Source organism: Haematobia irritans, chromosome 3 (assembly GCF_050003625.1).
Source record: "Haematobia irritans isolate KBUSLIRL chromosome 3, ASM5000362v1, whole genome shotgun sequence".
In the NCBI taxonomy this organism is placed as follows: domain Eukaryota; kingdom Metazoa; phylum Arthropoda; class Insecta; order Diptera; family Muscidae; genus Haematobia; species Haematobia irritans.
In genome coordinates, this window is record NC_134399.1 from 103,371,869 (window position 1) to 103,392,795 (window position 20,927).

The 20,927-nt window shown below is 32.6% G+C and overlaps 1 protein-coding gene across 1 annotated transcript in view; it reads left to right on the forward strand.

Annotated features, from left to right (window-relative positions):
• Positions 1-2,230: 2,230 nt before the first annotated feature.
• LOC142229042 (putative ATP-dependent RNA helicase CG8611) overlaps positions 2,231-20,927 on the forward strand; it is a 63,918-nt gene continuing 45,221 nt past the window's right edge. The window contains exons 1-6 of the mRNA XM_075299580.1: positions 2,231-2,433; positions 2,494-3,433; positions 3,925-4,867; positions 4,922-5,006; positions 8,926-9,116; positions 9,221-9,372. Coding sequence (XP_075155695.1) covers positions 2,377-2,433; positions 2,494-3,433; positions 3,925-4,867; positions 4,922-5,006; positions 8,926-9,116; positions 9,221-9,372 — 2,368 coding nt within the window. The 5' untranslated portion in view covers positions 2,231-2,376. The remainder of the gene's footprint in view (positions 2,434-2,493; positions 3,434-3,924; positions 4,868-4,921; positions 5,007-8,925; positions 9,117-9,220; positions 9,373-20,927) is intronic.

The following is a 20,927-nucleotide window of genomic DNA, read 5'->3' on the forward strand; positions in this document are numbered from 1 at the left end:
TTCCCGAACCATTTTCCAAAAATCTGGATATGGTTTTTGGAAAGTAATCCTACCGACCTACAAATGTTTGCTGGTTTGGCTGTGGCGACGGATTCTTTTTCGATTTCTGTCAAATATTTATTTGTGACCCAGTGTGACCATAGCATTATGAAAAATCATTCCATATATGCCCATAGACTATATATGTCCATCGACAATTTTCAATTCCTTCATAAAGCCGCGCTCGGAATCTTTTAACCCTTATATTATGTTTGGGGTCATTAGATGACCCATATGGTATTTTTGATCAGCGTATTTCTTACTGTTGGAGTATAATTAAAAGTTCTTACTACTCAGCAAGAATTTAGTACATATCAACAATTCACGCACTGACTAGTAAGAACTTTTATTTATATTCCAGCAGTAAGAAATACGCTGATGAAAAATACCATATTGGTCATCAAATGACCCCAACATAATATAAGGGTTAAAACGTGAAATTTGTTACTTACCATCATCCTCATTATGCGCTTTACAGATTATCAGTTATTCCGGACGACAGTGCTCGTGTCGAACATATCCCATATGTTGTGCACATTATAAGTTAAGTCCGAAGGCATAATCGATACTGCTGCATGTTTATGGGATCAACAACATATTTACCGATTATTTAGTCATCGCCGACAAGTATCGATCCGATAAATTGTAAGATTCTTTACAAACACCGACATTCCGTCCGGAATAACTGATAGTCTGTAAATCGCATTACCCGCTTCAAAGATCTCGTAATCATCACTGTGTGCAAAAGAGGCTGCAATTCTGGGGCCACCTCCAAATCTTCGGTTTGTCCATGTTTGGATTAATTTAATATTTAACAGCACTTGTAGTTAGTAACGCTTCGCTGTAGGGTTATTTCAAATAGTTCAAAATAATCCTAACTCAAAAGCTTTCCATTGTCCCCCTTACCGCATCACGAATACGTCTGGCCGGACGAAGATCATCGACACCCAAGGGCCGATGATTGTCTTTAGTAATACGCTTTACAGACTATTAGTTATTCCGGACGACAGTGCTCGTGTCGAACATATCCCATATGATGTGCACAATATAAGTTAAGTCCGAAGTCATAATCGATACTGCTGCATGTTTATGGGATCGATAACACATTTACCGATTATTTAGTCATCGCCGACAAGTCGCATCGATCCGACACACTGCAAGATTCCTTACAAACACCGACATTCCGTCCGGAATAACTGATAGTCTGTAAAGCGCATAAGTGTGTAAATATAACCATAGCGATAGGCGGTAGGCGAAACATTTTGGCCGCAACGGCAAATACAATAAGCTTGACGGCGAATAATTCCCTTTTTCACGTTTCCTAGCGTTTTTGTTGTCAATACAGCATGCTTTGACAATATTAAACAATGAAGTTGAATAAAAACATACAATGGCTTGTTAGTTGTTGAATTATTTCAAGAAAAAATAATCTACACGTGTCCAGGCAACAGCAATTCCTAGTGGTGAGTTAAAAAAATTGATAAGCGATGGCAACATTATACCAGTTTTCGCCAAGGAGTTAGAATAAGTTTTAATTTAGCGACACGCCGCTAGCCGTCACGGATTTTGGGCTTCCCATAAGAAATACACGTAAATAAATGTTCGCCTACCGTCTATAGGCCGGTACTCTGTTCGGTTTTCGCGTTGAAACTCCATACAAAACCAAAAAATGCGAAAAATTTGGGAAATTTTTTCCATTTGTGATACTTTGTTTTTTCGTGTTGAAAAACTGACGTTTATAGCACGGCGCCATTTGCAATGTGAATTAAGAAATAATTTATTTATTAAAAACTATTTGTGCGTGTTTATAAATCAAACACGGACCATATTTTTGTTCCGAAACTATACAAAGGATCAAAGGAATAGCACATCAATTGCCCAAGGAAAAATAAAATGTTATTTTGTAAAAACAAGCAACAACCACCAACTTAATTCAATATCGCTCCCTGTAAAATAGCGCTCCAAGCTACCTAAAAAAACGCCGCTTTCTATGTGCGAAATAATGGTTTCCATAAAAATTTTTCGCAAGAATGAACATAGTACCGGCCTTATCGCTATGGTTATATTTACATACAAAGACGTGTTGGGGGGTATAAGTTGTGCGACTGGAGCGCTTTTAAGCCACATTTGTGTTTTTCAACGGCGTTAAATTAAACCATGGCCTCTGTATTATTCGTCGTACCAAAACAAAACAACCAATAACACATGGAAATTGAAGACAAAAACAACAACAGCACGTTTTTATTGAGAATATAGTTTCTTAAAATTGATTAAAAACCTTTTTGTAATAAAACCAAATATATAAAATTATAGAAAACACATAGGAAATACTACACAATGACTATAGAATTAAATATAACCACGGCAAAGCAGCCAATGCGTTCAAAACCAGAGGTATGGATAAAAACTGCTAGCCATTATAATGTTTGAGACTAAATACAAATTCAATTGCAGGATATTTTGCCTGTAAACATAAAAAAATCAAAAAAGTCATCCAACAATGATGGATTCAAATTTGAATTTGGAGGAGGAACACAAAAGGTCAAAGCAATAGTGGCACGAAAGCGACCTACAACAAATTCTACAAATGAGACCAAGCAACAGGCATTGACACCCAAATCGATTGCCATACGCCGTAAAGCAGATTCCAATGTTCTTGAACAAAGCAAACCCGCAGTGGCATTAAAGCGCAAAGCCTCATTGGAAAAATCACCACTTACACCACCGAAAAAGAACTATGTTGCAGCACCACCGAGGGAAGACAATGATGACTCGGACCTGGAATCATATGCTAAAGTATCAAAGCCAAAAGAATTAACCGGTGATTTAATGTTGAATATCTGTACCACCAGCGTTCCATCTAAACCCCATCAGCAAGCAAAATCTAAACTCACACGACAAGAACGTCTTCAACTTAAGCGAGCCGAGCGCCAAGGCGATGGAATGTTGAAAAAACGTGTTCTAACCGAAAAAGAAATCAAATCGGGCATAAGGAAATATTCCCAGAATCCCAATCAAAAACCCCGAGCAGCTGATCTATTTGTCCAAAGAGAAAGGGAAGAGGCACAAAGACAGAGAGCAGAAAATGGTACTGACAAACCAGTGGAAGAACCTGAATTGGGTCATGTAGATCCTCAAGCGCGTAAAGCTAATGCGTTTCGTGTTAAACGTCCCGGAGATTCGAGTGTTCGGAAAATTGGTCTATTCAAAGATCAACCAGAGAAAGTCGAACTGGGACAACGTTTGGTACGCCCTATTACAGAGAAAATTTTCGATGATATTAAAGTGGACTCTTTGGATTTGCATGCACACACAGTAAAAAATTTAGCAGATGTCTTGGGCATAACACAATTAACGACGGTACAAAAGAAAACGGTACCCAAGGCAATGGAAGGTGAGGAACTAGACATACAAAAATTATCAAAGAAATAATTATCAATTAAATACTAAATTGATAACAATTTAATTAATTCAATAATTTATTTAATGAAATCCGAACAAAAAACAACTAAAAAATATTGATATTTGTTACATTTTCAATTAAGAAAGTAAATGATTCAATTAAATTGTTAATCATTTCGGAAACAATTTTCAAATTTCCTTCCCAATAAAACATTTAATTGATCTAATCAACTTTGTAATTGAAATTGAAAAGTTTTGAATAGTATTGAACCAATTAAAACAATTAATTAATTTCGTGACAAAAGTCAATTACAGTTTTAATTGAAAATTGTGGTGGATTTTAAGCAAAATGGATGACTGATACTATCATTTTTGTGACTGAAGACAATTAATCAATTAAAAAAAGATTGAATCTGTAATTTTTGTGATTGAAATATAGTTTTTTATTTGTGTTTACTAAACATCAATTTACTTTTCATTTAGGCAAAGATCTTTTAGTACGTTCTCAAACTGGATCTGGCAAAACGTTGGCCTATGCTCTGCCCGTTGTGGAGAAACTTCAAGCAATACGACCAAAACTTACCCGAGAATGTGGAATTATGGCGGTAGTGATTGTCCCCACTCGTGAATTGGCCATACAGACATACGAACTATTTCTAAAGCTAGTAAAACCTTTTACATGGCTTGTTCCAGGCGTTTTAATGGGCGGTGAAAGGCGTAAAGCTGAAAAAGCCAGATTACGCAAAGGCATCAATATTTTAGTCGGGACACCAGGTCGCTTAGTGGATCATCTATTGCATACTGAATCTTTAAAAATGAACAAAGCCAAATTTTTAATTCTTGATGAAGCTGATCGTCTTTTGGAAATGGGCTATGAAAGGGATGTCAAACAAATTGTTGAGGGTATTGATAAGCAACGTACCGATAGTGCCAAAGAAGAACCTCTTGAACCTTTGCAAAGATTACTCTTGTCGGCAACTTTAACAGCAGCTGTACAAAAATTAGCCGGTCTGACATTAAACGAACCTGTATTTATCGATAACAGTGATGAAGATCCTGAAAAGGCTATTACCACAGTAGATGGCTATAACAAGGAAAGCATTGAAGCTGCCACTGCAGAAATATTGGATGGTGAAGATTCTACTGGTATTCTGACGATACCGGAAAATCTAAAACTCACCTATGTGGTGGTAACACCAAAATTGCGTTTAGTTACTCTTTCCGGTCTATTGGCCCATGAATATCGAGGGAAGGAAAAATTTAAAGCATTGATCTTTATGAGTACCATGGAAATGGTTAATTTTCACCATGATCTATTGAATGAGCAACTGACTCAGAAAGTTCTTGATGAGGATGATGATGAAGTGGCCAAAGAGGAATCAGATGATGATGAAGAACCATTGTTGAAAGGTCTCAGGTTTTTCCGGTATGTATAAAAGTTATGGTTTAGGCTTTTTTTTATCAAAATTTCTTTGTTTAGATTACATGGTTCTATGTCTCAGACAGAAAGACAAGGTGTCTTTAAAGGATTTCGAGAATGTAAATCAGGGGTACTCTTGGCAACGGTATGTATTTATGGAATCTAATTAGTATCTTTTTATAGAGTCACCAAATGAACTTATCAATTCTATTTGATTGTGGATTGAATTGGGATAACTTCTATTGCAATTGTTAATAATAACGCTAACCGCTACCACCCATTAATTGGGCTTTATTATCCGATATAAACCAAAATTTATTATCCTAAAGATATTCTTGAATCTTCAAAAAGTCCAGGGATTAAACCCCATCGATCGTCTACTCACGTATAAATTGTTGCAAAATTACGGATTCTATATGTTAACTTGTAGACCGATCTATGTTAAAGATTGCATTCAGAATTAAAATGACGATATTTTTATTTTCTCTAAATTTCAAAAGCCGACTTCCTAAGTTTTAAAAACAAAACTAATGAAAACTTTCGCCATTTGCGATTGTTGAGAATTCTTTCATGACTTGTCACAATTAACATTAGGATCTACATTACATACCCTGTTCAATTTGAAGTCAACATTTCTATTACGTTGTTCGACTCCGTTTAGTCGATTTTGGTTATTATCAAAAGTCAATAAGAATCAATTTCAAAAAAAAAAAAACTTGGCGAAAATTTTGCCAAATTTTGTATTTCTATGGAAATTTTTGTCACAATTTTATTCTTACACAAATATTTGTTAAAGTTTTATTCCTTTAGAAACTTGTCAAAATGTTATTTCTATAGACAATTTTGTCAAAATGTTATTTCTGTAGAACATTTTGTAGTTTAGTCAACGCAATGGTTTTCAGCTGAGATCACAATAACAAATATGATTGAAGAACAAACCAATAATAATAAAAAAAAAATATTTCTATGGAAAATTTTGTCAACATTTTTATTTCTAAAGAAAATTTTGTCAAAATTTTATTCCTATACAAAATGTTGGCAAAATGTTATTTATATAGAAAATTTTGTCAAAATTTTGTTTCTATGGAAAATTTTTTCAAAATATTATTTCTACAGGAAATTTTGTCAAAATGTTATTTCTATAGAAAATTTTTTTGAAAATATTATTTCTATAGGAAATTTTGTCACAATTTTATTCTTACACAAATGTTTGTTAAAACTTTTATTTTTATAGAAAATTTTGTCAAAATTTTATTTCTATAGAAAATCTAGTAAAAAATTTATTTCTATCGAAAATTTTGTCAAAATATTATTTCTAAAGAAAATTTTGTCACAATTTTATTCTTACACAAATTTTTGTTAAAAGTTTTATTTCTATAGAAAATTTTGTCAAAATTTTATTTCTATAGAAAATTTTATCAAAATTTTATTTCTATAGAAAATTTTGTCACAATTTTATTCTTACGCAAATTTTTGTCAAAATTGTATTTCTATAGAAAATTTTGTCAAAATTTTATTTCTATAGAAAATGTTGTCAAAATTTTATTTCTTAGAAAATTTAGTAAAAATTTTATTTCTATAGAAAATTTTATCAAAATTTTATTTCTATCGAAAATTTTGTCAAAATTTTATTTCTATCGAAAATTTTGTCAAAATTATATTTTTATCCAAAAATTTTGACAAAATTTTATTTCTGTCGAAAATTTTGTCAAAATTTTATTTCTATCGAAAATTTTGTCAAAATTTTATTTCTTTTTTTGATAAAGTTTTATTTCTATAGAAAATTTTGTCAACATTTTATTTCTATAGAAAATTTAGTAAAAATTTTATTTCTATAGAAAATTTAGTCAAAATTTTATTTCTATAGAAAATTTTGTCAAAATTTTATTTCTATAGAAAATGTTGACAAAATTTTATTTCTATAGAAAATTTTGTCAAAATTTCTATAGAAAATTTTATTTCTATAGAAAATTTTGTCAAAATTTTATTTCTATAGAAAATTTTTTTCAAATTTTTATTTCTATGGAAAATTTTTTCAAACTAATATTTCTATAGGAAATTTTGTCAACATGTTATTTCTATAAAAAATTTTGTCAAAATTTTATTTCTATAGAAAATTTTATCAAAATTTTATTTCTATCGAAAATTTTGTCAAAATTTTATTTCTATAGAAAATTTAGTAAAAATTTTATTTCTATAGAAAATTTTATCAAAATTTTATTTCTATCGAAAATTTTGTCAAAATTTTATTTCTATCGAAAATTTTGTCAAAATTATATTTTTATCCAAAAATTTTGTCAAAATTTTATTTCTATCGAAAATTTTGTCAAAATTTTATTTCTATCGAAAATTTTGTCAGAATTTTATTTCTATCGAAAATTTTGTCAAAATTTTATTTCTATCGAAAATTTTGTCAAAATTTTATTTCTATCGAAAATTTTGTCAAAATTTTATTTCTATCGAAAATTTTGTCAAAATTTTATTTCTATCGAAAATTTTGTAAAAATTTTATTTCTTTTTTTGATAAAGTTTTATTTCTATAGAAAATTTTGTCAAAATTTTATTTCTATAGAAAATTTAGTAAAAATTTTATTTCTATAGAAAATTTAGTCAAAATTTTATTTCTATAGAAAATTTTGTCAAAATTTTATTTCTATAGAAAATGTTGACAAAATTTTATTTCTATAGAAAATTTTGTCAAAATTTCTATAGAAAAATTTATTTCTATAGAAAATTTTGTCAAAATTTTATTTCTATAGAAAATTTTTTTCAAATTTTTATTTCTATGGAAAATTTTTTCAAACTAATATTTCTATAGGAAATTTTGTCAACATGTTATTTCTATAGAAAATTTTGTCAAAATTTTATTTCTATAGAAAATTTTGTCAAAACTTTATTTCTATAGCAAATTTTGTCAAAATTTTATTTCTATAGAAAATGTTGACAAATTTTTATTTCTATAGAAAATTTTGTCAAAATGTTATTTCTATAGAAAATTTTGTCAAAATGTTATTTCTATAGAAAATATTTTTCAAAATTTTATTTCTATAAAAGTTTTTTTCAAACTATTATTTCTATAGGAAGTTTTGTCAAAATGTTAGTTCTATAGAAAATATTTCAACATTTTATTTCTATAGAAAATTTTGTCACAATTTTATTCTTATACAAATTTTTGTCAAAATTTTATTTCTATAGAAAATTTTGTCAAAATTTTATTTCTATCAAAATTCATCCGATTCGGTTGAAATTTGGTACGTGATGTCAGTATATGGTATCCAACAACCATGCAGTAATTGGTTCATTGCCTTTTCATTTCAGTGCCCATTTCAGTGCCTTTTGGAGAAGCAAAATTCATCCGATCTGGTTGAAATTTGGTACGTGGTGGTAGTATATGATATTTAACAGCCATGCCAAAAGTGGTCCATATCAGTCTATAATCATATAAAGCCCCCATATAAACCTATCCCGAGATTTGGTTTTGGAGCCTCTTGGAGGAGCAAATTTCAGCCGAGTCAGTTGAAATTTGGTATGTAACTATAGACCATATCGGTCTATAGTTATATACTCGTATAGCCCTCAGATAAATCGATCCCCAATCACACAAAAATTGGTCCATATCAACTTCATAATTGTATATAGCCCCCATATAAGCGACTCCCATATTTCAATTCTGGCTCTCTACCACGTATGGACTAACTCACAATTTAGAAAACGATGTTAAGAAGTTTTAAGATACCACAACCCAAGTAATTCGATTGTGGATGACAGTCTTTCGAAGAAGTTTCTATGCAATCCATGGTGGAGGGTACATAAGATTCGGCCTGGCCGAACTTACGGCCGTATATACTTGTTAATTTTTATTTTAATTTTTTTCTGTGTGCTACAAAGCGTATGACTGCATATTGGATTCGAACACATATTTTATGTCCAGAAATATGAAATGAGGTCGGAAATGAAAATTTCTTTTCTTTACGCGTTTAATAATAAATTTAAAGTGTTCTAAACTTTACTTGAACAGTGACTGTATTTCTTTGCGATATTAATTTAACAATTTACCTTTGTAGGATGTAGTAGGTCGTGGCATTGATGTTCCCGAAATCGATTTGGTTGTTCAGTATTCACCGCCTCAGAAAACTGCTGATTTTGTACATCGTGTTGGTCGTACGGCTCGTGCTGGGCGCAATGGCCGTGCAGTCCTGTTTTTAACTCCCAGTGAAGTACAATTCGTCCGCTATTTGGAAAATAAACGTATTAGGTGAGTATATTTTATAAATTCATTTTACTGATATGAATATTTATTAGATTTCAATATTCACAATTTATTAGAGAGCAATAACTAATCGAAGCTTCCTATTTCAGAATTTCGCAAGGTGATATGGATGTCTATTTAAAAGCATTAAATGAAGCCGACGATGAAGCCAATACAATTCAAGAGGCCGCATCAAATTTGCAACACAAATTTCAAGAGTTAGTAATTGACGATAAGGAAATGCATGAGAAAGCTTGCAAAGGTAAGTTTAAAAACAAAATAACTTTTTATTATTTAAATCTATCTTAGAAGATTTTTGAGTGTACACTAAAAAAATGGAAGTTGTTCCACAAATATGGCTTTATAAGAGAATGGGGTGTTTGGGTCTTGTATGACTGCATATTGGATTTTCATTTTACAGGCAAAAAACACAATTCAGGTACTTTAATTGTCAAACCATCAATGACGATAAATCATCATATATGGTAACTATAATATTAAGTCAATTGTTGTACCACAGGCGAATTTCTCTCTTATCAAGAAGTTCTGCTCGATTCTGCATTGCTATAACTATTTTTTGCTGTGGTGTAACAAATGGAATCATAAACTAATTATACATCACCCCCATCCCATGAAGGATGGCAAAAAATAAGATGGAAGAAATAATATACTTCATGTTTGAAAACTGATTCAATTATTGTGCATTTTGCAGTTTCCTTTGTACGGACATTGCAAAAGTTTATTCGCTTGAGCATTTTGCTATGTTTATTTGTAGCATTAGTTTCTATGCTGTTGTTTCCCTATACTCTCTAGGACGGATGCTTTTATAACGATGTTCACAGGATGTTTTGCTGTGCTTTGATTTCCTTTACGGAAAAGTATCTCTTCACTGCTTATTCAGTGGTATGAGCGAGGTAGAAAGTATTGACAAGGGAAAAGGATCTAGATGGGGGAATACGTATGTACGTAAGAACACACATTTATCCTGTTTTTGTTTAGTTTCAGCAGAGCGAAACAATTGTAATGGATTTTTGATTGGTCATACTTCAACATCGTTGTAGTTTCCTCTGTTTTCGCTTCGCTCTAAAACATCTTAAAAAGCAGTTAAACTTGCAGTTTTTCTTTTTTGTTTTGCTCATTTTGGACTGAGCACTTAGTTGTGTTAACCTTCAATGTTCTTGACTTTTGTTTCCCTTTAGACAATACTTGGAGTAATTTGTTCATTTCTCGGTTCAACCTTCTCCAAGTGCTTCTTAAGTTGTATTTGTTTTTTTTTTGTTTGCAGGCTATTCTTATTGTTTTGTCAAGAATTTTGCAATTGTTTTCTTTTTTATTTTTATTACATTTATATTTCTCTTTTCGTCTTGTTTGTTTCATGTTCTTCAGTATTGGTTTTATTATGTCCCTGCTACACTTTTAACCTTTGTTCTTGCACACAAAAAATTATGACCAAAATTTTTTCAATTAAACACTTAATTGAATTTGGAAACGGATTCAATTAATATGTTAATTGATTCAATTAATTATTTAATCAAATCCGAATAAAACCCAATTAAAAAAATGATTGATATTTGTTACGTTTCCAATTAAAATATTAATTGATTCAATCAATTTGTTAATCAATTCGGAAATAATTTTCAATTACAAACGTGATTGAAATTTTTTCCGTTTCCAATTACACATGTGATTGATCCAATCACTTTTGTGATTGAAATTGAATAATTTTGAGCAATGGAAAGAGCGAAAAGAGAACAAGAGAATGGGTATTTATTCAACATTGTATGATGGAGAGATCAGTCTGTAGAAGTAACTTGTAACGAACGGTTGGGTTTTTGTTTTTCGCGTAAATTGAAAAACATGATTGGCGACATTCTGTCTGCTGCATTGAAAATGTGTACATAAATATTTTGAACGCAACAACAAATCATAGCAAAGGGTTGAAATAAATAAAGTGTGCAACAACAAATGGCCACGTGGTAAAGGTTTGAAAAAAATATATGAGAGAACGCCTTTGAAATTACCTGTGTTTGTGTTTTGTGGTATTGTAAAAATGAAAACAATCTACGTTTATTGAAGGTAAGAAATTATGAAATGTGAATACCGTTTTCCATTGAAGCCTGTTTACATTAAACGGCTTCAATGGAATATATATTTTTTTCATTTCTTTTAGTGACCAATTTTATTTCGTGAAATTGACCAATCAATCCCATCAACTCCACCATTTTATCAAATATATAAGAATATGTTTGCAATAAAAAAGTGGGTACCGTATTGATCTTTTAAAATTATAAATTTTTTTCACTCCTAGTTTTCTTAAAACCAAAAGCGGTATGGGTTTGTTGGAAGATTCACCTTGAAGTTGCGAAGTGGCATTGGCATTAAATTGCATTTTTGTTTTACCTGCCTTTTTCAGTTTGAACCCAAGTAGAGAGCAGTATATCTGATATATAAACTAATGAGCTGAATTATGTAATGGTAAAAAAGTTCTTTCTTTTGGATTTAAAAATATGAAAAATATCCGAAAATAATAAAAATATGTATTTTCCATTTATATTTTTAACTATTTCCAGAATTTGCAAATTATCATCAATATAATACCAAATAGTACATTGCTTTCCCATTATTTTTATACCCTCCATCATAGGATGGGGGTATACACCCTCAAAAAAAATCGCCTCTCTAACATATGTTCCAAACATAGTTTGCAGGAAGCATATATATTATTGGATACTGCCGAAACATTAATATGTTTGTTTAATGTGAACATATTATATGTTTGGAAGCATTTTGAGCCCAAAAATATAATATGCTTAGAAGAATTTTCCCCAAAGAAGATTGTGCTCATTCCCTAACATAATTTTCACTTCCACGAAATTTTTTAGTTCTTGGCACCTTTTTCTGTAATACAAATAATGTTGAAGAAATTATTCAATTTTATAATTTTTTAAATTTTACCTTTCGCCTGGACGGAGAATCGAACCGAGGACCATACATTTTGTAAGCCAACACACTACCACTGAGCTACGTAGCTGTTATAGTCACCAGTAGACAATTATCGTTATAAGTTACATTTATATAGCATAGTTTGCAGCGCCCACGAGCCCATGCAAACATAACATTATTTAACAGAAACACACATGTGTTGGCAACGTGGAGCAGTGGTTAGCATGTCTGCCGTACATGCAAAGGGTCGTGGGTTCAATCCCTGCTCCGACCAAACACCAATTGTTTTTTTTAATTTACACATTACTATTTACACTATATTAAATTTTTATAATGAAACTTCGAAATGTGGGTTATTACAAATTTAAGTCAGAAACAGTGATTGATATAAACAAAATGGACTGACCTTTTGGATAAAATATTATTTTTTATTGCAAAAATAACAATTTTGTAATAAAAAACTGTTTTTGGTATAAAAGTTTGAAATTTTGGAAGGAATAACCATTGTTAGCATGCCCGCCTTGCATACACAAGGTCGTGGGTTCGATTCCTGCTACGACCGAACACCAAAAAGTTTTTCAGCGGTGGATTATCCCACCTCAGTAATGCTGGTGACATTTCTGAGGGTTTCAAAGCTTCTCTAAGTGGTTTCACTGGAATGTGGAACGCCGTTCGGACTCGGCTATAAAAAGGAGGTCCCTTGTCATTGAGCTTAACATGGAATCGGGCAGCACTCAGTGATAAGAGAGAAGTTCACCACTGTGGTATCACAATGGACTGAATAGTCTAAGTGAGCCTGATACATCGGGCTGCCACATAACCTAACCTAACCTTGGAAGGAATTCAAAAACTCTAACAAGAGAAGAACGAGTCGAGTATAAACATACATAAATAATTTTATAATATACACATAAATTTATTTAGGCGTGAACAGTTTTTTAATAGCAATTAACACCATTTTAAATTCATTTAAAACTTATCATGTTTTGTACTTAATTTATTTTTAACTTTAAGGCCGGTATTAAGTTGGCATTATCGCTCTAAAATGACCCTTTGACCCTGTTTTGCCTTTTACTTTTCTTTAATAATTCATTCTAAAGAAAATAAACTTTTTCAAATGTTTTAGCTGCAAAACTCGAACTTAATGCCCGCTTTTATATTTGAAGGTGTCCGTCAACTCCTCTTGGACTACTTATTAATAAAGAGGAACTAAACTTTGTTCTTATACATTTTACTTTTTATTTTTTCACTATTTCCTCCTTTTTTCATTTTACGGTCCCAACTCTAAAAAGAGTATAATGCCCTTTCGTTATTTTTATGAATATCTCTTTGTAATTTGTGTATATTTTCCACCGTTTTTTTATACCCTTCACCACTACTGTGGTACAGGGTATAATAAGTTTGTGCATTTGTATGTAACGCCAAGAAGGAAAAGTCTGAGACCCATCGTTTAGTATACCGATCGTCTTAGAATTAAATTCTGAGTCGATTTAGCGATGTCCGTCTGTCTGTCTGTCTGTCCGTCAGTCTGTCTGTCTGTTGATGTATTTTTGTGTGCAAAGTACAGCTCGCAGTTTTAGTCCGATTGTCCTAAAATTTGGTATAGGGTCGTGTTTCGGCTCAAAGACGATCCCTATTGATTTTGGAAAAAAATCGGTTCAGATTTAGATATAGCTGCCATATATATTTTTCACCGATCTGGTCATAATTGGCGTGTATATCAACCGATCTTCCTCAAATTCCGTACATCCGAATATTTTATGAGTCTCGAAAAACTTGAAAAATATCAGCCAAATCGGTTCAGATTTAGATATAGCTCCCATATATAGCTTTCGGCCGATTTACACTCATTTGCCCACAGAGGCCAAGTTTTTGCTCCGATTTAGTTGAGATTTTGCACAGGGAGTAGAATTAGCATTGTAGCTATGCGTGCCAAATTTGGTTGAAATCGGTTCAGATTTAGATATAGCTCCCATATATAGCTTTCGCCCGATTTACACTCATATGACCGTAGAGGCCAATTTTTAACTCCGATTTAGTTGAAATTTTGCAAAGGGAGTATAATTAGCATTGTAGCTATGCGTGCCAAATTTGGTTGAAATCGGTTCAGATTTAGATATATCTCCCATATATAGCTTTCGCCCGATTTACACTCATATGACCGTAGAGGCCAATTTTTAACTCCGATTTAGTTGAAATTTTACACAGGGAGTAGAATTAACATTGTAGCTATGCGTGCCAAATTTGGTTGAAATCGGTTCAGATTTAGATATAGCTCCCATATATATGTTTTTCTGATTTCGACAAAAATGGTCAAAATACCAACATTTTCCTTGTAAAATCGCCACTGCTTAGTCGAAAAGTTGTAAAAATGACTCTAATTTTCCTAAACTTCTAATGCATATATATCGAGCGATAAATCATAAATAAACTTTTGCGAAGTTTTCTTAAAATTGCTCCAGATTTAAATGTTTCCCATATTTTTTTACTAACATTGTGTTCCACCCTAGTGCATTAGCCGACTTAAATTTTGAGCCTATAGATTTTGTAGAAGTCTATCAAATTCTGTCCAGATCGAGTGATATTTAAATGTATGTATTTGGGACAAACCTTTATATATAGCCCCAACACATTTGACGGATGTGATATGGTATCGAAAATTTAGATCTACAAAGTGGTGCAGGGTATAATATAGTCGGCCCCGCCCGACTTTAGACTTTCCTTACTGGTTTTTTTTTAATTTTCTTTGCCTGAATATTTTGACTTACTCCTCGTACGTTCCGGTTTCTTTTAACGAACCAAGAAAAATAGTGTACCCATAACGCCAAAATGATAAACAAAACACATGTCCACACATACGTAAAATGCTGCTTTCAAGACGAAAACACATGGTTTTTTTTCAAATGTCTATTCTGAATCTCTATTCTCTTTATTCCGAATACTCATTCTAATATTCAAATTAAATAATATTTAGACTTAAGCATATAAAATTTTTGGCCTTATCATAAAGCAGTTTCCGAAACAACATATAAGCGGTTTCACAGAAATTGCTCTCTTTTGATTTTCTCGCTGTGTTAATTTGATATCTATCGTCAACCCTCCCGGTTTCTATCTCTATTTGTCGCTCTCTGAATAAAATATCACAACATATATATGTTTACTCGAAATTTGTAAAATTATATATGTTTACATTCACACATATAATTTTTATGAGACATGTATGCCCCAAACATAATATATTCTAACATATTAACATATGTGTTCCAAACATTTAATGTTAGTTTGGGAACATTACATGTTTGCACTTAAATATATTGTGTTTAAAAATTGTGCCCGAAACACATTTTGTTTATATCGAAACATATGAAAAACATATTTTTCTAACAGTGTATTAACTTTGTCATTCCGTTTGTAACACATCGAAATATTGCTCTAAGACCCCATAAAGTATATATATTCTGGGTCGTGGTGAAATTCTGAGTCGATCTAAGCATGTCCGTCCGTCCGTCCGTCCGTCCGTCCGTCCGTCCGTCCGTCTGTTGAAATCACGCTAACTTCCGAACGAAACAAGCTATCGACTTGAAACTTGGCACAAGTAGTTGTTATCGATGTAGGTCGGATGGTATTGAAAATGGGCCATATCGGTCCACTTTTACGTATAGCCCCCATATAAAGGGACCCTCAGATTTGGCTTGTAGAGCCTCTAACAGAAGCATATTTCATCCGATCCGGCTGAAATTTGGTATATGGTGTTGGTATATGGTCTCTAACAACCATGCAAAAATTGGTCCATATCGGTCCACTTTTACGTATAGCCCCCATATTAACGGACCCCCAAATTTGGCTTGAGATTGCTCTAAAAGAAGCAAATTTCATCCGATCAGGCTGAAGTTTGGTACATGGTGTTGGTATATGGTCTCTAACAACCATGCGAAAAGTGGTCCATATCGGTCCACTTTTACGTATAGCCCCCATATAAACGGACCCCCAAATTTGGCTTGCGATTGCTCTAAGAGAAGCAAATTTCATCCGATCCGGCTGAAATTTGGTACACGATGTTGGTATATGGTCTCTAACAACCATGCAAAAATTGGTCCATATCGGTCCTTAATTATATATAGCCCCCATATAAACCGATCCCCAGATTTGGCTTGTAGAGCCTATAACAGAAGCATATTTCATCCGATCCGGCTGAAATTTGGTATATGGTGTTGGTATATGGTCTCTAACAACCATGCAAAAAGTGGTCCACATCGGTCCATAATTATATATAGCCCCCATATAAACCGATCTCCAGATTTGGCTTGCAAAGCCTCAAAGAGAAGCAAATTGCATCCGATCCGGCTGAAATTTGGTACATGGTATTAGTATATGGTCTCTAACAACCATGCAAAAATTGGTCCACATCGGTCCATAATTATATAAAGCGCCCATATAAACCGATCCCCAGATTTGGGTTGCGGAGCCTCAAAGAGAAGCAAATTTCATCCGATCCGCCTGAAATTTGGTACATGATATTGGTATATGGTCTCTAACAACCATGCAAAAATTGGTCCACATCGGTCCATAATTATATATAGCCCCCATATAAAACGATCCCCAGATTTGGCTTGCGAAGTCTCCAAGAGAAGCGGTTGTAATTTGGAACATGGTGTTAGTATATGATCTTTAACAACCGTGCCAGAATTGGTCCATATCGGTCCATAATTATATATAGCCCCCATATAAAGCGTTCTCCAGATTTGACCTCCGGAGCCTCTTGGAGGAGCAAAATTCATCCGATCCGGTTCAAATTAGGAACGTGGTGTTAGTATATGGTCGCTAACAACCATACCAAAATTGGTCCAATCACACAAAAATTGGTCCATATCGGTCCATAATCATGGTTGCCACTAGAGCCAAAAATAATCTACCAAAATTTTTTTCTACACACAAAAAATTATGACCAAAATTTTTTCAATTAAACACTTAATTGAATTTGGAAACGGATTCAATTAATATGTTAATTGATTCAATTAATTATTTAATCAAATCCGAATAAAACCCAATTAAAAAAATGATTGATATTTGTTACGTTTCCAATTAAAATATTAATTGATTCAATCAATTTGTTAATCAATTCGGAAATAATTTTCAATTACAAACGTGATTGAAATTTTTTCCGTTTCCAATTACACATGTGATTGATCCAATCACTTTTGTGATTGAAATTGAATAATTTTGAGCAATGGAAAGAGCGAAAAGAGAACAAGAGAATGGGTATTTATTCAACATTGTATGATGGAGAGATCAGTCTGTAGAAGTAACTTGTAACGAACGGTTGGGTTTTTGTTTTTCGCGTAAATTGAAAAACATGATTGGCGACATTCTGTCTGCTGCATTGAAAATGTGTACATAAATATTTTGAACGCAACAACAAATCATAGCAAAGGGTTGAAATAAATAAAGTGTGCAACAACAAATGGCCACGTGGTAAAGGTTTGAAAAAAATATATGAGAGAACGCCTTTGAAATTACCTGTGTTTGTGTTTTGTGGTATTGTAAAAATGAAAACAATCTACGTTTATTGAAGGTAAGAAATTATGAAATGTGAATACCGTTTTCCATTGAAGCCTGTTTACATTAAACGGCTTCAATGGAATATATATTTTTTTCATTTCTTTTAGTGACCAATTTTATTTCGTGAAATTGACCAATCAATCCCATCAACTCCACCATTTTATCAAATATATAAGAATATGTTTGCAATAAAAAAGTGGGTACCGTATTGATCTTTTAAAATTATAAATTTTTTTCACTCCTAGTTTTCTTAAAACCAAAAGCGGTATGGGTTTGTTGGAAGATTCACCTTGAAGTTGCGAAGTGGCATTGGCATTAAATTGCATTTTTGTTTTACCTGCCTTTTTCAGTTTGAACCCAAGTAGAGAGCAGTATATCTGATATATAAACTAATGAGCTGAATTATGTAATGGTAAAAAAGTTCTTTCTTTTGGATTTAAAAATATGAAAAATATCCGAAAATAATAAAAATATGTATTTTCCATTTATATTTTTAACTATTTCCAGAATTTGCAAATTATCATCAATATAATACCAAATAGTACATTGCTTTCCCATTATTTTTATACCCTCCATCATAGGATGGGGGTATACACCCTCAAAAAAAATCGCCTCTCTAACATATGTTCCAAACATAGTTTGCAGGAAGCATATATATTATTGGATACTGCCGAAACATTAATATGTTTGTTTAATGTGAACATATTATATGTTTGGAAGCATTTTGAGCCCAAAAATATAATATGCTTAGAAGAATTTTCCCCAAAGAAGATTGTGCTCATTCCCTAACATAATTTTCACTTCCACGAAATTTTTTAGTTCTTGGCACCTTTTTCTGTAATACAAATAATGTTGAAGAAATTATTCAATTTTATAATTTTTTAAATTTTACCTTTCGCCTGGACGGAGAATCGAACCGAGGACCATACATTTTGTAAGCCAACACACTACCACTGAGCTACGTAGCTGTTATAGTCACCAGTAGACAATTATCGTTATAAGTTACATTTATATAGCATAGTTTGCAGCGCCCACGAGCCCATGCAAACATAACATTATTTAACAGAAACACACATGTGTTGGCAACGTGGAGCAGTGGTTAGCATGTCTGCCGTACATGCAAAGGGTCGTGGGTTCAATCCCTGCTCCGACCAAACACCAATTGTTTTTTTTAATTTACACATTACTATTTACACTATATTAAATTTTTATAATGAAACTTCGAAATGTGGGTTATTACAAATTTAAGTCAGAAACAGTGATTGATATAAACAAAATGGACTGACCTTTTGGATAAAATATTATTTTTTATTGCAAAAATAACAATTTTGTAATAAAAAACTGTTTTTGGTATAAAAGTTTGAAATTTTGGAAGGAATAACCATTGTTAGCATGCCCGCCTTGCATACACAAGGTCGTGGGTTCGATTCCTGCTACGACCGAACACCAAAAAGTTTTTCAGCGGTGGATTATCCCACCTCAGTAATGCTGGTGACATTTCTGAGGGTTTCAAAGCTTCTCTAAGTGGTTTCACTGGAATGTGGAACGCCGTTCGGACTCGGCTATAAAAAGGAGGTCCCTTGTCATTGAGCTTAACATGGAATCGGGCAGCACTCAGTGATAAGAGAGAAGTTCACCACTGTGGTATCACAATGGACTGAATAGTCTAAGTGAGCCTGATACATCGGGCTGCCACATAACCTAACCTAACCTTGGAAGGAATTCAAAAACTCTAACAAGAGAAGAACGAGTCGAGTATAAACATACATAAATAATTTTATAATATACACATAAATTTATTTAGGCGTGAACAGTTTTTTAATAGCAATTAACACCATTTTAAATTCATTTAAAACTTATCATGTTTTGTACTTAATTTATTTTTAACTTTAAGGCCGGTATTAAGTTGGCATTATCGCTCTAAAATGACCCTTTGACCCTGTTTTGCCTTTTACTTTTCTTTAATAATTCATTCTAAAGAAAATAAACTTTTTCAAATGTTTTAGCTGCAAAACTCGAACTTAATGCCCGCTTTTATATTTGAAGGTGTCCGTCAACTCCTCTTGGACTACTTATTAATAAAGAGGAACTAAACTTTGTTCTTATACATTTTACTTTTTATTTTTTCACTATTTCCTCCTTTTTTCATTTTACGGTCCCAACTCTAAAAAGAGTATAATGCCCTTTCGTTATTTTTATGAATATCTCTTTGTAATTTGTGTATATTTTCCACCGTTTTTTTATACCCTTCACCACTACTGTGGTACAGGGTATAATAAGTTTGTGCATTTGTATGTAACGCCAAGAAGGAAAAGTCTGAGACCCATCGTTTAGTATACCGATCGTCTTAGAATTAAATTCTGAGTCGATTTAGCGATGTCCGTCTGTCTGTCTGTCTGTCCGTCAGTCTGTCTGTCTGTTGATGTATTTTTGTGTGCAAAGTACAGCTCGCAGTTTTAGTCCGATTGTCCTAAAATTTGGTATAGGGTCGTGTTTCGGCTCAAAGACGATCCCTATTGATTTTGGAAAAAAATCGGTTCAGATTTAGATATAGCTGCCATATATATTTTTCACCGATCTGGTCATAATTGGCGTGTATATCAACCGATCTTCCTCAAATTCCGTACATCCGAATATTTTATGAGTCTCGAAAAACTTGAAAAATATCAGCCAAATCGGTTCAGATTTAGATATAGCTCCCATATATAGCTTTCGGCCGATTTACACTCATTTGCCCACAGAGGCCAAGTTTTTGCTCCGATTTAGTTGAGATTTTGCACAGGGAGTAGAATTAGCATTGTAGCTATGCGTGCCAAATTTGGTTGAAATCGGTTCAGATTTAGATATAGCTCCCATATATAGCTTTCGCCCGATTTACACTCATATGACCGTAGAGGCCAATTTTTAACTCCGATTTAGTTGAAATTTTGCAAAGGGAGTATAATTAGCATTGTAGCTATGCGTGCCAAATTTGGTTGAAATCGGTTCAGATTTAGATATATCTCCCATATATAGCTTTCGCCCGATTTACACTCATATGACCGTAGAGGCCAATTTTTAACTCCGATTTAGTTGAAATTTTACACAGGGAGTAGAATTAACATTGTAGCTATGCGTGCCAAATTTGGTTGAAATCGGTTCAGATTTAGATATAGCTCCCATATATATGTTTTTCTGATTTCGACAAAAATGGTCAAAATACCAACATTTTCCTTGTAAAATCGCCACTGCTTAGTCGAAAAGTTGTAAAAATGACTCTAATTTTCCTAAACTTCTAATGCATATATATCGAGCGATAAATCATAAATAAACTTT